This window comes from Rousettus aegyptiacus, unplaced genomic scaffold (genome assembly GCF_014176215.1).
Source record: "Rousettus aegyptiacus isolate mRouAeg1 unplaced genomic scaffold, mRouAeg1.p scaffold_m13_p_12, whole genome shotgun sequence".
Classification (NCBI taxonomy): Eukaryota; Metazoa; Chordata; class Mammalia; order Chiroptera; family Pteropodidae; genus Rousettus; species Rousettus aegyptiacus.
In genome coordinates, this window is record NW_023416287.1 from 66337718 (window position 1) to 66353264 (window position 15547).

General features: G+C 40.8%; 1 protein-coding gene and 1 long non-coding RNA gene across 3 annotated transcripts in view; one reads left to right on the forward strand and one right to left on the reverse strand.

Moving 5' to 3' along the window:
- The window catches only part of LOC107515295, a 92310-nt gene extending 86085 nt beyond the window's left edge, over positions 1 to 6225 (reverse strand). For both annotated transcript variants that reach the window (XR_004953707.1, XR_001597982.2), the window contains exons 1-2: positions 6138 to 6225; positions 2560 to 2643 (exon numbers count right to left, since the gene is read on the reverse strand). This is a non-coding gene — a long non-coding RNA (uncharacterized LOC107515295). The remainder of the gene's footprint in view (positions 1 to 2559; positions 2644 to 6137) is intronic.
- A 67-nt stretch (positions 6226 to 6292) lies between these two features.
- Positions 6293 to 14673, forward strand: ZNF397 (zinc finger protein 397). Its single transcript, XM_036229957.1, has 4 exons — positions 6293 to 6376; positions 7578 to 8071; positions 8335 to 8473; positions 11110 to 14673. Exons 2-4 carry the CDS (start codon positions 7658 to 7660, stop codon positions 12153 to 12155), a joined length of 1599 nt encoding a protein of 532 aa, XP_036085850.1. The 5' UTR covers positions 6293 to 6376; positions 7578 to 7657; the 3' UTR covers positions 12156 to 14673.
- The last annotated feature ends 874 nt before the right edge of the window (positions 14674 to 15547 follow it).

Here is a 15547-nt window from a genome sequence, read left to right on the forward strand (position 1 = left end):
CATTCACTATTCTGTAAAAAAAATCATTTGAAACCTAATCTTCTAGATTGCTACAACAGAATTTATTTTTTTATAACAGAATTTAGACAAATAATGCAAGCTTAAAGCAACCAAACGAAATTTTTAAACATGTCCAGTTTATCACAAACAATAGACATAATGAAATAAGATGAGTGTCTTCAAGCATTCAAGGCTTTTTTTTTTTTAGGTTTTTCTCCAGACTCATGTTTCCTAACCACAAAACCATTAGAAAATGTTTAACTCAGCTTCTTTACCTGAGTAGTTCTTTCCATTATTCATACACCATGCACTGAGAAAGGCATTGCCTTTTCTCTAATCTTAGAATGTATCACCCTTCAGGCAGAACACAATTCTAGTTCCTAGAGGAAGATCTTTCTGAAGCAGCTGACAGGATTAAGGGCTAGGATAGGATTTGTCTTTGTGGTTAACCTGAAAAGGGAGGGGAAAAGTGGAAGAATAATAAGAGCCTACGGTAGCTTTAACTCTGCTCAGCAAGACAAATGCAAGAATGCGCCTCTTGAGCAACCTCAAGGGCTTTCATTGACATTGAAGCAAAGAGAAACCACCTCTTAGTAAATAAGGCCTTTGTTTACTGTCTTGGATACTACAAATGCCCATTGTCTCATTCTCTTAATACGACTATTATCTGTCTAAAAAAATTCAAAGCTAAATTGGTAACATCATGGTAATAGTAATGGAATATAATAGAGTAATAACAATTCTGGATATTCTGTAATTGGTCACTTGGCATCTGAAGTCACTGGGCCATTCTAATGGCCCAAGAATTTTTGTTTGTATGTTTATTTACAAACACCTCTACCATTAGGCCCTGGGAAATCTATCACAAACCCTCCAACCACAAGCTTCAGCTATGTTTTGCTTCCTGCTCAGTAGAGGACATCCCCACCTACTTATTTCCTGGCACTATAAATAAAGGTTTAGTCCCAGTTTTCTCTCTCTCTCCACTCACCCCCATGTGACCCAGTGAGAGAGACACACAGTGCTTCCCACCCTCTGCGGAGCTTCTTTGAAAGGCAGTTGTGTCTATTATCTTATTACACCTGATTAAAATAATTCCCAGGTTCAAATAAACAGTCTAAGTACATTATTAAAAACATTTCTTGCTCAAATACTAGCACTTCCTTCAAATACTAGCACTGCTAAAAGTTAAACTGAGCCATTTTCATGGCTACAGCCACTCCACGGCAAGAGCTAAGGGAAAAGCTTTATACAGCAGCGGCATTCTTTGATTGACTGTAGCTTAAGTAGTTGCTTTATTTGAGAAGCCTAGTTGGCTATTTATGATTAGTTGTTCTTAAGTTTTGATTTAACCTTGAGTCATTTACAGGTATCAACTCTGGCTTAGGTTTGGTTTGCTTAATAGACTGCCGAGGCATTAGAGCCACTTTAGTCTAATGGCCGGTGTTTTAAATTACTGTAATAGCACTGTGGTGGCTGAAAAAATGACTTACTGGAAATTACTACTTGGCTATGCCCATGGGAACATAGGCTGTCACCCATAGGAACATAACATTCTAACAATAAGCTTTCTGCTTCTGTACCCCTGCTTGCACACCCAACCTGTGGGTTGACAGGTAGTGAATAGAAGAAAAATAGACCTTTGTGTTCAGACAGAATGAAGAATGGAGTTTTGGGCTTAAAAACCCTGTACCTCTACATTTCGGGACTGCTTAATTTGGGATCTGCGTACCCCTGGCAGACCCAGCTGGCTGAATAAAGAGTGTGTTCCCTATAACTCACTGAGTTCTGGTGGTCCGTGTGTCTTTCGGGGGCTGGCGGCTACAACAGCACCAGTACTCTCTCTTGTGTATAGGTATGCTAAGACATACTGGAGAGATGACTGTGGAAAAACAAAACCCCTGCTCTTGGGAATTTACACTCTAGAAGTTAGTTATAAGTGGGAAAGTGGCTCAATACCTAAGATGGCCGACAGCTCACAACCAAAGCTACAGCAGAGGCTTCCCCGGGCGGCGGGATCAGCCAAACAGAAAAGTCCCCGCCCTGTAACCCTTCCAACACCCTGAGATCAGCCAAACAGAAAAGTCCCCGCCCTGTAACCCCACCGACGGCCTGGCCCAAAACCTTTAAAAACCGCACCTATACCCCAGACACGTGCGACTTCCCTGGCCCCTTTGCTGGACCAGTGAATCTCACCTGCAGATCCTAATAAAGCCTGTTTCATACCTCGCTTTGGCTCAATTTCACCCTCATTCTCATCTCCTCTGGCCGATCAGACATGAAGTGAGGAAGCCATCTTTTATTTCATTTGAATACTCTCACTTTTCTTACCAGTATTTCACATACACTAATGTTCACTAACATTTGCTAAATGAAGAAATAACCCATTTCCCTTAAACATCAGAAGCCATTTTCTCTATCCTTTATTACTGAATTGTGGTATATAATTGAGACTGTCGATAAGTTTATCTCACTAGATGAACACCATGAAGTAAAGCACTGTTGAATGATACAGTAATTCAAGCAGTTGAACTTCACTGAATGAACAGCTGTACTCACCAATCACGTTTATGAACCAGGAGGTGGACCCTCACCAGACGCTAAATCTGCTGGCACCTTGCACAAACTTTTCAGCCTCCAAAACTGTAAGAAATAAATGTTCATTGTTTATAAACCACTGAGTCTAAGGTATTTTTGCTTTTAAAGCCCAGAAGGACTAAGACACTGTATTAGTGGAAATTGGTAGTCAAAACTCTTAAAAGATCAGTTGCTAGCCTTCTAGGAATATAAATCAAGTCCTAGAAATCAGCTATAAGTTTTTACCTACATTTCTTGCAATTGAGTAATTGCTTTGTATTTTAAATATATGAACCATCTTATAAGGAATGAGAGGAATTTCAATTTTTTTCCTAGTGGGTCACTTTTTTACGTAATGAGATTACCTACTGAGGCAAATGCTACTACTGCACAGTCAACATTCATCTATCCATCCCTTTTTTCTGTCTTTAATATTTCTGCCTTTTAAACATAACCCTATGCTGGGAAAACTTCCCAAGGTGTATTGAAACCGACCTCCAAAGAGCCAATAGACTGAAGAAAGGCTGACAGCTCCAGAAGTAAACTAAAAGCTTATTAAAGGAACTTACCAACAGAAGCAGAGAGCCAAGCAGCAACAAACCAACAACTCTCCACACCCAAAATGCCCTGCGGTTTCTTATATATAGCGTACAAGAACACAGGTGACTTGCAGCCTGTGTTTAACAAGCTGCAAGCAAGTGGCACGTGCTTGTTAAACAGGTGGTTTGTAGCCAGGTACTTGCTAAGCACGTGCTTGTTAAGGCTATGTATTTCAAAGGAGTGAATAAATGGGCCCACTTTCCTTTGTAAGAACATTCTTTTCAGGTGACAAGGGACCACCCCTGGTGAGTGGAAGGTGAAGCAATCACTGAGAGCGACTTGTTTCTTAAGATGACATAGATCAGGTCAAGCTGTGCTGGCTAGAAAATTACCGCTTGGTTATGTCTATGGGAACACAGGCTGTCGCACATAGGAACATAACATTCTAACAATAAGCTTTCTGCTTCTGTAACCCCGCTTACACACCTGACCTGACAGTTGACAGGTAGTGAATAGAAGAAAAATAGACCTTTGTGTTCAGACAGAATGAAGAATGGAATTTTGGGCTTAAAAACCCTGTACCTCTACATTTTGGGGCTGCTTAATTTGGGATCTGCGTACCCCTGGCAGACCCAGCTGGCTGAATAAAGAGTGTTTCCTATAACTCACTCACTGAGTTCTGGTGGTCCGTGTATCTTTCAGGGGCTGGCAGCTACAACAAAGCACTAGATCCCAATTTTACTAACCCCCTAATTTTGTCCACCTTCTCCAGATTGTGTCTTTCAGGAGAGGCTAGCCTCTCCTCATTTCTGGGATATGAATCTCAACTGGCCTAAGTCCATCATGGAAGCCTCACTCCACACGCCCCCTTGTTGGTGATAGGCATAGACAGTTGAAGCAATTCAACCTAATGAGACATGAGAGAAAATCCAATGGACGAAGAGATTTTCTTTAGTCTTAAAAAGGAGCAGGAGATTAAGGTGTTCCCTTTTTCTCATTCTAAATATCATCTGTAAACTGAATGAAGGCAGCTATCTTATGATCACAAGAGAAGCCAGACTGGAGAATAAGCCAAGACACTAAAAGATGGCATGGCAAAAAGAAGGAACCTGGTTCCTTGACAATATCATCAAGACATTGAAATTAACCAACCCTGGGAATGGCCTTACCTACACACATCTAGGTATGTGAGATAATATAAAAACTTAAACAATAAGGACATTTAGTAAGATTTTCTATTGACGTAGTTGAAAGTATTCCTTTTTTCTTTAAACAGTTCTATTCCTAAGTAGTAGGCTTCTCAATATAACAAAAGGTATGGTAGATTGGATACAAAGATAACTGCCAAGTTTTTCTATATTTAAGTTGTTCCTATTAAAAATTGGACTCTATTTCTCCTTCCCATGAATCTAGTCCTTCTGCCAATAGAATACAACAGAGTAACATAATGCCAATTCAAGACACTTCACATACTTGGAAGCCAGCTACCAAAAAAAAGCTTAGGCTAAACTCCTGAATAATGAGAGGTAACCACCCAAAGGCAGCACCAAGACCAAAACAATGGGAGCAAAGCCACACTATCTGACAACCTCATAGAGTATACACTAGCTGACACCTCATAAAGCAGACAATAGCCATCTCTACTAAGTCCTGACCAAATTCCTGACCACAGAATCAGGAGCAATAAAACACCTGCTGTTTTTGGTCACTAAGTCTTCCAATTTGGTCACTATGCAACAATAGATAATGGAAACACAAGGTAATATTTATTCTCTTGCTTTGTAAAATTTCTGTAGTCATTTCACTATGATTAAGAATTATTTAATACATCACTAATGTGAGAGATGCCTGCAGTCTTGGCAGGATGCCTGGTGCTTGGAGCAACAAGGTCATCAGAAGCAGGTGTGGACTTGCACACAAGGACACATTGCAGGGAGGGCGCACACGCCTGACCTATTCTAGGACTTCTTGCTCTAGGGACAGGGATAAGAAAAAAGAGAAGAAATAGCTAACATGGTGGGGGCCTTGAGGTTGAATCTGGGAGTTGGCTGTAGTTTGTAATTACTAACCTGATAGTAACTAATAATAACAACAAAGCCAGCTTTGTGAGAGAGAATAAAAAGCCATGGAGACAGGGGTGTGGGGTGCTAGCATTGCCATTCATCCCCTCTCCCTTATCCATGTTAGTTAATGCATTTCCACACTCCAACTCTTCTTCCTAACCGTCTCTGCAACAACTAATAGCTCTGCAAGCTAATTAATTTTTTTTCCAAATATGTGGTTTGTCTTAGCTCACAAAGGAGACTTTTTCTATGTTTATATCACCCTGTACTAACATTTTTAAAATAATGAAATGCAAATAAAAGGAGAAATATTTGTAACAAATGAGTTGATATCCTTAGCAAGTAAAAAACTTTCACAAATATAAAAAGAAAGTGACCCCCCCCTCACCTGCTAAAATGGGAAAAGCCATTTCTTTGAAGAACTACAGTCAATAAACAAGAAGGAAATACCTTAACCTCAAGGCAACTATGTTAAAACAAAACATGACACATCATTTTCACCTGTTAAGTAGCCAAAGAAAAATTCAAATACTAAGACTTCATGCCACCTAGGTTCCAGTGAGACGATTGGAAAACCCCAAGTTAGAAGGGGAGAGTGAAGGGTGCCAGTGTCCTTGAACTACAGGCACTTTGGCATCTCTGATCGCAAGCTGCTTGACTTTGGACGTTGTCTATGGTGGTGACATGGAGATAACATAGCTATTGCACAGAGCTGTTGCTCGGAAGAGCAATATAAGTGGTTACATTTTGTTCAGCTTGTTTAGCCATGTGTTAACTTTTGCCAAGGATACTGGAAATACATGAAAATCTGAATACTTTTCTAAAACATTGGCGATGGAAGGAAACCAGAAGTGACATGACACCAAGCATGGTGGGTGGCGGTGGGAGGCCAGCGTAGAAGGGGGGGCTGAGGGGGAGAGCGGTGCCCTCGTGGGAGGGGCGGCCTCTCACAAGTACCTCAGTCTCTCAGCAGTTCCCGGCCTGGGTTTGGAGCTCCGCGGGGTCCGCGGCCACAGGGGGAAGGCGGTAGGAAAAGCAGGACCCACGGCGCTGATTGGCTGTCTGTGAACAAGGGGCGGAGCGGACGGAGGCTCAGGAGTAATCGCGAACGGAAAGCCGTGGGCGTGCACTTCCGGTCTTTGTGGCACGGTGTTGTGGGTCTGCCGCTTGCTTCCTGGCTTCTCCTGGGCTTCCCGGTGAGGGACGCGGGCCCCGAGGTGGAGGGAGGGCAGGGAGGGCGTGCGACCTGGGCGGCGGGCGCCGGATGGAAATTCTCCGCTCCGAACCCCGGGTCGTTTGTTGGGGCGGTGTCGGCGTGCGCCCTCGGGACGCAGAAGAGGCCAGCACTCAAGCCTCTGCTTTGCAGCAGAAAGGGCAGTTAGTTCCCCCATCCCCCTGATTTCCCATAAGCCATGGTTTAACTGGGATATAAATAATAGGCTCGTGCGGTCAGGCTAGTTAATAAACCATAAACTTGTAGCCTGAATATTCGAATCTCTAAAGTTAATGGTAGTTATGGTTCATTTTACTGATCTGTCCTGTTAATTCAAGAGCATATTCTCTCACTCTGAAATCAGATCATGTTTGATCAGCATCATAAAATTAAATACATAATTGTTGACGTACCTCACTTTTTTAAAAAGCGTACTTCAATATATTATAAGATTTTTGAGAGCTGAGATAGATAGACCTTTCCGTTTCTTTCGTATCTCTGATATCTGACATGTTTTTTGAGCACATGGTAAACACTTAACTACTTCTTGGTGAATTCCTTAGTAAATTGATTCACGAGCAAAAACCTTTGTATCCTAATACCTGGCTCACGACGAAGCCCATACTAAGTGTCACAGTGTTTGTTGAAATTGAATGAATACCAAAATTGATCAAATGGCAAATATTCAATATTTTTACTTAAATCAACTCGTTTAATATGCATTTCCAAAAATGTTTTGTTACTACCTTAAATGAAAGTCAGTATTTGCTACAGGTCACTAAAAATAAATTTTTTAAATCAACATTATTAAATTCTAGCTAGATACTGTCACCCTTGGAAGTCTGAGGCTTATCACTTTATTAAAGAGGGAGTTCTGCAAGATTTACAGACACGTTAAAGACATATCTTTCTCCTTGATAAATTAGGATTGAAAGAATTAAAAACGAAATTTTTCAGTATGTGAATCATGTTAATATTGTATTCTTTTGCTACTAAAATAATTTCTTATAGCATTAGTGATGGGAATTCTGAAAAGCAGGAGACACAATGACATGAGTGATTTTTAGTTTGTCACCTAATTATTTATTTAATTACAGTATATTACTCGGATGAGCGATGCCTATTATAAGTTCTCAGAGAATTTTTTCACTGCTAGAAGTTAACAATGCTTTTATTTCCTTCAGGAAAGAAAGATTATTCAAAGAAACTCTGAAGTACAGTACCCAGTTGTAGTGAGCTTTTTGATAAGCTGTTTCAGCCCAGAATGGCTGTGGAATCCACTGCAGTTTCAACCCTGGCACCTCGGAATCCTCAGGAACAAGAACTGATACTAGTGAAAGTAGAAGAGAGCCTTTCCTGGGGTCAGAAATTAAAGCAAAATGAGAGTACCCAATCTTGCCAAGAACTGTTTCGCCAGCAATTCAGAAGGTTTTGCTACCAGGAGACACCTGGGCCCCGGGAGGCTCTGGGCCGACTCCAGGAGCTTTGCTATCAGTGGCTCATGCCAGAGTTGCACACGAAGGAGCAGATCCTGGAACTGCTGGTGCTGGAGCAGTTCCTGAGCATCCTGCCTGAGGAGCTGCAGATCTGGGTTCAGCAACATAGTCCAAAAAGTGGCGAAGAAGCTGTGACTCTATTGGAGGATTTGGAGAGGGAATTTGATGATCCAGGGCAGCAGGTGGGAACAGGGAGATGAAGTATGTTGTGGGAAAAGAATTTACAAACTGGAGCGTGTGGTGTCATCATAACAGTCGGATGAAAGTCTCTCTACTGAACCATAACGCTAAAGTGACCACTAGGGCCAAGCCCGTCTCTATCCTTAAGTAGTTCTTTCTTCCCTGTCCCTTATCTCTGGAGATCTCTCTGTTGACCTCTGAGATTTTTACTAAGCATTTTCCTAGGGATTTTCTCACACAGCTAACCATATTTTACTGATTTCAGGTCCCAGCTAGTCCACAAGGACCAGGAGTACCATGGAAGGATTCAACATATCTTGGAGCATCCCAAGAGTTAAACATACAACTCCAGCCCTTAAAGACACAGTTGAAACCCTGGGAACCTTGCCTTTCCCCCCAAAGTGGTAAGAAATAAGAACTCATCTGAGAACTATTATCCAGGCTTCTGGTTTTGAGGATACAGGATTAATTGCATTTTACAAATGTGTCACATGTAAGCTTCACCTTTATTCTAGATGAGGATAAACTGAAAGATGCTCACATTAGCAGCTTTGTATTCAGCAGCCCTCACAAATTGCAGTAATGCTACCTGTGTCAGATTCCCTGTCATTTATTCACTTACTCCATTATATATCTTATTAGGGTACTAATACATGTCTGGTATGATGATAGGCACTGGGCCTCTGTTTTCAAGGAACTTTCTGATCTAGGTCGGGTGGTACACAAGCAAAAATATAGTAAATTATAGACTAAAAGTAGGCAGTGGATACTATGGGGACACATAAAGGCACCTAACCCAACCTTAGAGGTTCAAGGAATACTACTTAAAGGAAGAGGCATCTAAGCTAAGACTTGAACCATGACTAGGAAAATGCCAGGTAAATAGGTGGGAGGAGGAGTGTCCCAAACTAAAGGGAAAAACTTTCTCAACACTTCTGACATCAGACGTGTGGGGTTTTGCTTCACATTAAGCAATTCTGACAGATGCCACCGGTTAAGGTTTCAGTCCTACAAGACTGGCCCCCCACTTCCCATGCCATTTTCATGTAATAAGTCCCCAGGTTAGCCATACTTCTGATTTGCCGCAAATTGGCAGTTCCACAACCCCCTTCTCAGGTTTCCTATTTGCTATGATAGTGCACAGAACTCAGGGAAACACTGTACTTGTAAAGGGTGCAAAAAAATGAACAGTGGTATATAGGGTGAGGTTCAGAAGGGGCCTGAGTGGAGGAGCTTCTGTTGCTATGGAGTTCGGGGTGTGGCACTAGGATGTAGTCACCATCCCAGAAGTTCTCTGAACTCCTTTGTGTGAAGTTTTAAGGCGGTTTCATTATGTGGGTATAATGAATTATTAATAATTAAATTATTGGCTGTTGGTGATTAGCTGATTCAGTCTCTAGCCCTTCTCCATGGAGGTCAGAGCATGGGGCTGAAAGTTCTAACCCACTAATCACTTGGTTGTTCCTTTGGCAATAAGCCCCATTCTCCAAGAGTCACCTCATTAGCAGAAATCCAAGTATGGATGGTAGGGGCTCATTATAAATAATAAAAGATACTCCTCTTCTGCCACTTAGGAAATTTCAGGAAATAACGAGGGTTTTAAAAGCTCTGTGCCAGGAACTAGGGATGAAGGCCAAATATATATACATATATCCTATATTACAATATCATATAACCAAAGGCCACAGAGTCGTAAAGGTGAGGAATTACATCCCATTCTGGGAATTGCAGATAATTCAGTTTCACTTGAATAAAGGATTCATAGGGAAGAAATGGTGAAGAAAATGGGGTATAGATTGTGAAAACTTGTATGTCATCCTAATTAGTTTGTACTGTGTAGTAGGGTACTGTTGAAGGGTTTTAGACAAGGGAGTGACATGATTAGATACCTATTGTAGAATTTAGTTGCAGAGTTGAGAATACATTTGAGGAAGGCAAGACTAGAATGCTGTTAGAGACTTGTAATCCAGGTGGCCACGGTGAATAGATCAAGATGTGTCAAGGTGAAAGGTGGGGAAGACAAAGCTGGCTCCTGCTTACTGGCATTTAAATTGCACTGCAATATCAGTCCTTCAAAGTAGAGCATTTGGAGAGGTATTGTGAATGATATTCAGGTTTCAGTTTTGAACAGCTTGGTTCTTGGTAGTGCTATTCATATAAACGGAAAACAAGGAAAAATATATCTAATGATGTGTTTAGTTTGCGACATTTGGTTGCTTGTGAAATATTCACAGGTAATATGCAAAATTAGCATTGGCTTTGAGAGTTTAGAGCCTAACAGAGAGAGCTGGGATAGAATTGGGGGTCTGATTAACTTATAATATCTGTATGTTACTCATTGACTCCTATGAGTGTTTCTAGAGTGAGGATACACAAGAGCCCAGAACAATCTGAAGGAACTCAGGTTTGGCCATGAATCTAAGAACAGCCACAGAAATCAGGCTAATATAGATGGAAAAGAATGTTTCTAGAAGGAGGATATTGTCCCTAATGTCTGCACTACAGAGAACCCAACTAAATAAGATCTAGAAGTTATCCATTAGATTAAAGAGCTATGAAGTTGATGACCTTGATGAGAGTAGTACGGGGATGGGGGAGGGGTGCAGCTAAGTCAGAAATCAGATTAAAGAATAGAAATGAGTACAGACAGTCCTTTCATGAAGCTTTACTCTGATGGAAATAAGGTTGCATGAGGGAGATGTGTAAACAACAAGCTTGATTTTAAACGATGAGAGAGAAGCTTATTTAAATTCTGATGAACAGGAAGGAGTCGGTGGAGGAAGAGGTTGAAAATAATAGGAAAGGAATAATAGGTAATCGGTCAATTGAAGTCTCAGAGGAGGCAGGAGGGGATAAACTGCAAAGTGTAGGTGAGGCCTTAGTATTAGAAAGGAGGTCCTTAAGACCAGTTAAAGAAAAGATAGATGTGGACAGTGACGTCTTTCATGGGTAGAAGCATTTGTTTTCTCTCCCATAGAAAGTGAGTAAGTATTAAGAGTGACTGGAGAAATAAAACATCTGTTTTTTGCTATTATTTCAGATTGTGAGAACAGTGAATCGGCGACAAAGAAGGATATTTTGGGAGAAAAATCAGGACTTCCCCAGGAACCTTCATCTGGAGGAGTTAGTGAACACGAAAGCAATTTAGAGTGGCAGCAAGGAAGTGCTACAGGGGAGAAATTAGGAAGATCCGTTTCCCAAGGAGGCAGTTTTAGTCAAATAATCTTCACACACACATCTCTAGGAAAGAGAGACCATCATGAGCCTCAAAGAAGCTTGATTCTAAGTACAAACTCTGTAACATACCAGAAAGTTCCTACAGAAGAGAGACCTTATAGATGTGATGTATGTGGACACAGCTTCAAACAACATTCCTCTCTAACACAACATCAGAGAATCCATACCGGAGAAAAGCCCTATAAATGTAACCAGTGTGGGAAGGCCTTTAGTTTGAGGTCCTATCTTATTATTCATCAGAGAATTCATAGTGGTGAGAAAGCATATGAATGTAGTGAATGTGGGAAAGCCTTCAATCAGAGCTCAGCCCTCATTAGACATCGGAAAATTCATACTGGTGAGAAAGCTTGTAAGTGTAATGAGTGTGGCAAAGCATTCAGTCAAAGTTCATATCTCATTATCCATCAAAGAATTCACACTGGTGAGAAACCCTATGAGTGTAATGAGTGCGGAAAAACCTTTAGCCAAAGCTCAAAGCTTATTAGACACCAGCGAATTCATACAGGAGAGAGACCCTATGAATGTAATGAATGTGGAAAAGCTTTCAGGCAGAGCTCAGAGCTGATAACCCATCAGAGAATACATAGTGGGGAGAAGCCCTATGAATGTAATGAGTGTGGGAAAGCCTTCAGTTTGAGCTCAAACCTCATCAGGCATCAGAGAATTCATAGTGGAGAGGAACCTTATCAGTGTAATGAATGTGGCAAAACGTTCAAAAGGAGCTCAGCCCTTGTTCAACATCAGAGGATCCATTCTGGGGATGAAGCTTACATATGTAATGAATGTGGGAAGGCTTTCAGGCATAGGTCAGTCCTTATGCGCCATCAGAGAGTCCATACTGTAAAGTAACTTGTGAATACAATGAACATTGTAAATAGTTCAGTCAGATGTATATCTTTGTTAATCAAAAGGGTTTATTTACTTTGGAGCAATCAAGACTCCTTGAAGGTTGTAAACTACTAGGTCTTGAGTTTAACTTTATGCAACACTTTCCAGTGCTCATGCAAATTGTTCCTCGAAAGCTTTTCCTGTGACTAGAATAACAGATGGAAGAATCCTTGCTCCTAGCTTTTTTCTTACCTTAGAAATACTCAGGAAATATGAAAAATGGGACTATACCAATGATACCTCACTTTCCATGAGAATGCCATGAAGAGGGGACAGCAACCCAGGCTCTGTCACTGCATCTGATGATTGGTGTGCCAGGTTTGGGGGATGGTGTGGCTAGTATGAGGGACAGTTTGGGAATTAAAAGAATTTTACTGACCAAGTAAGAAAGTGACAGGACAGCAAGACAGCTGAGGAGACAGTTTCATCAATGATTTATTGAGCCTTCAGAAGGCCAAAGTGAGAGGGAAGAATAAAATTTATTCAGCAGTTATTTTTTGAGTACCTGCCCTGTGTCAGGAGCGAGGGATACAATGAAAGACAATCTACAGTTCAATGGACAGGACAAACAGGCAATGACACTGGTATGATCAGTGCTATGTAACATTAAGAGTACCTGGCCCTGTATGCCAACTATAATTGAAGAAAAAAAATCATTGTACAATGTAAATATGAGCGACTAATTACTATATTTCAACAAAAAGAATACCTGACAACACCTTAGGTCAAGGAAGACTTATGAGAAAAATGATAAGAATGCATAGGAGGTAGGCAAGTCAGGGAACAGTTATTTCCAGTAGGGGGAACAATAGACAAAGGCCAGGAACAAAGTCCAGCAGTGGAGAAGTTTCTGTTAATAGACAAAACCTAGAGTCCTTAGACCACAGTGTGGCGAGAAGTTTTGTCTTTATCTGATGTTACCTCAAAGAATATGTAGTTTTCTTGCCTAACCTGTACTCTAAGCTAGACCTTCCATGGGATGGGGGAAGAAGGGAGTCCGAGCTCAGCTAAATGATTTAAGAGTCTGTTAGAGTTCCAAATTCTCTTTTCCAGACAAAGAACTCCTTTGGTTCTTCAAACTGTATCAGAGCTGCTGTCAGCTTCCTCCTGACTCCCATAGCTGGGTCAGAAGTTGCTGTGGTTGCCATACGACTTGTTTCTGGGGCTTACCCCACAGTTCCTAGTGCACTCCCCTGGGTTCAGGTGCTGAAAAATATTCCTCAGTTGCTTGGCCTGTGACTTATTCAGGTACTTGTACATGTTCACTTTTGTCTCCTATCAGTATTGCATTCACTGCCTTGTGAATTTTATTAAAGACGGTGCTAAAGGGAAGTGACAACAGAAAGTAACGATCATGGTCCATCCAGAGACTCCCTCTTCTGAGGGACTCGGCAGGAAAAGTATCTCTGGACTGGTGCTGCTCAGTGCAATGTGGAAAGGTGTGTAGGTCAGTCAGCAACAGGAACACGTTATTCACAATCCTAGTAGATCAGCGTTATAACACACTTTACCAAAAGTGTAAATCTGGAAATCTAGAATCTGCATAGGAAAAAGTTTTCATGTGATAAATAGTGAAGTATTGCTCCTATTGGGGCATACAAAGATGAGCATGTACTAAACAGGAATTGATAAGAGAGCTAAATGTCCATGTTTGGAGAGGGAATGTGAAAAAAAGGGATAGGATTATTTGGAAAAGATGATAACATGTAACCAAATGGTAAGAGCTAGTCAACTCATTTTCCTCTTTCAGAGAAAAGACCTAAACTGAAAAGAGGACAAACATTAAGAATTGATAAAACATATTACAAAAGGGAGAGACTCTATATAAAAGATTTCCTACATGTAGTGATAAGAATCATAATAGGTACTTGTTAGGGCTTTATATGTGTGTATTGGTTATTTCTCAGCCCATATCTTGCAGATGAGGAAATGAAGCCTTAGGATCATGGCTTACTTGGTGTCATACAGCTAAAAAGTAATGAGATTAAACTTTGACCCCAGGCAGTAGGAATCAGGAACCCTTCTGTGGAGCCACTTACTATACTGTCTCCCCATGAAAAAGTCCCAACAGAAAAAAATGGTTCTTAAATAGACAAATTACAGAAGAAGAAATGTCAATAGTAAGTGTTCAGCCTTACTAAAGTTAATGTATATTGAAGCAAAAGAGCATTTTTCCCTCATAAAACTAACAAAAATTCAGGGAAATTGGGACTCAAATGTTGCCAGTGAGATGTGAACATATACTATTTCTGGCAATACCAGAAGCCTTAAGTATTGCCTTTTGACTTAAAATTCTACCTGGAAATATGTGCTTCAGAAATCATCATGACAGTATACAAAGTCTTAAAAAGCTGTTCAAAGTGATGTTGATTGTTACATGACAAAGCATTCAAATCTTAAGTAAAAATATAAGATGTACAATATAATTCCATGTAAAACATATTTATGCAATAAAAATACTGGAAATGTATAGTCAAAATGCTGTACTGGTTATCTTTGGATGATTAGGCAATTGTGTGTGTGTGTGTGTGTGTGTGTGTGTGTGTATTTGTGCGCACGCACTTTTCTGTGTCTCCCAAATTTTCTTACAATAAATATCTGAAACTTCTAAAATTAGAGCAAAAAAGTTTAAAAGGGATTAGAAGCCCAGGATAATTGAGAAAAATTAAGAGAAGCACATGCTTCCCATGGCATCTCTGTCCTTGACTTCCTCATTGGCAAGTGGCAGACACATACCCATCTCAACTAGTGTACAGTCTCTTCTGCAAATATAAGCAATTTGCATGAAGGAGATTTATAGTTGAAAAAAGCAGTACCTTGAAATGGAGACTTTTGTTCTTGATAGTTCCTTCCCATGATTTCTGCAGCTACAAGCAAATCACCTCACAGTTCTGGACCCTCAGTTTAAAGGGGCTGAAGTAGGTGATCTCTTAGAACTTCAACATTGTGTTTATGAAATGGGGAGACGCGGGGGGCATTAATACAGGTAGTAATTCTTTTTTCCTTCACTAGCCTTGCTGGAGGAAATGAAATTAGTTTCTTTCCCTTCTGCATAGGGCCCTCTTATTTCTCTTGGCATAGAGGCAGTCTGGGGGGTGGGGAGGGGGTGCGTGACAATGTTCACCTTAAATGGATTTTGCACAGATTAACAGATTTTTAAAAAGATAATGTGCGATTTAGACAAGGTGCTTAATATCAGTTTCCTACCACTCCTCTTCTCTGTCATTTCCATAGGCTGCAGTTAACACTGTCCAGCAGAGATTGGAAATCGACCTTGGTCTCTCTCAGCTCCTCTGTGAACTCCTTGCCCCATAAAGTGAATCCTCAGAGCAAGGGGGAGTGCCAGTTAGGAA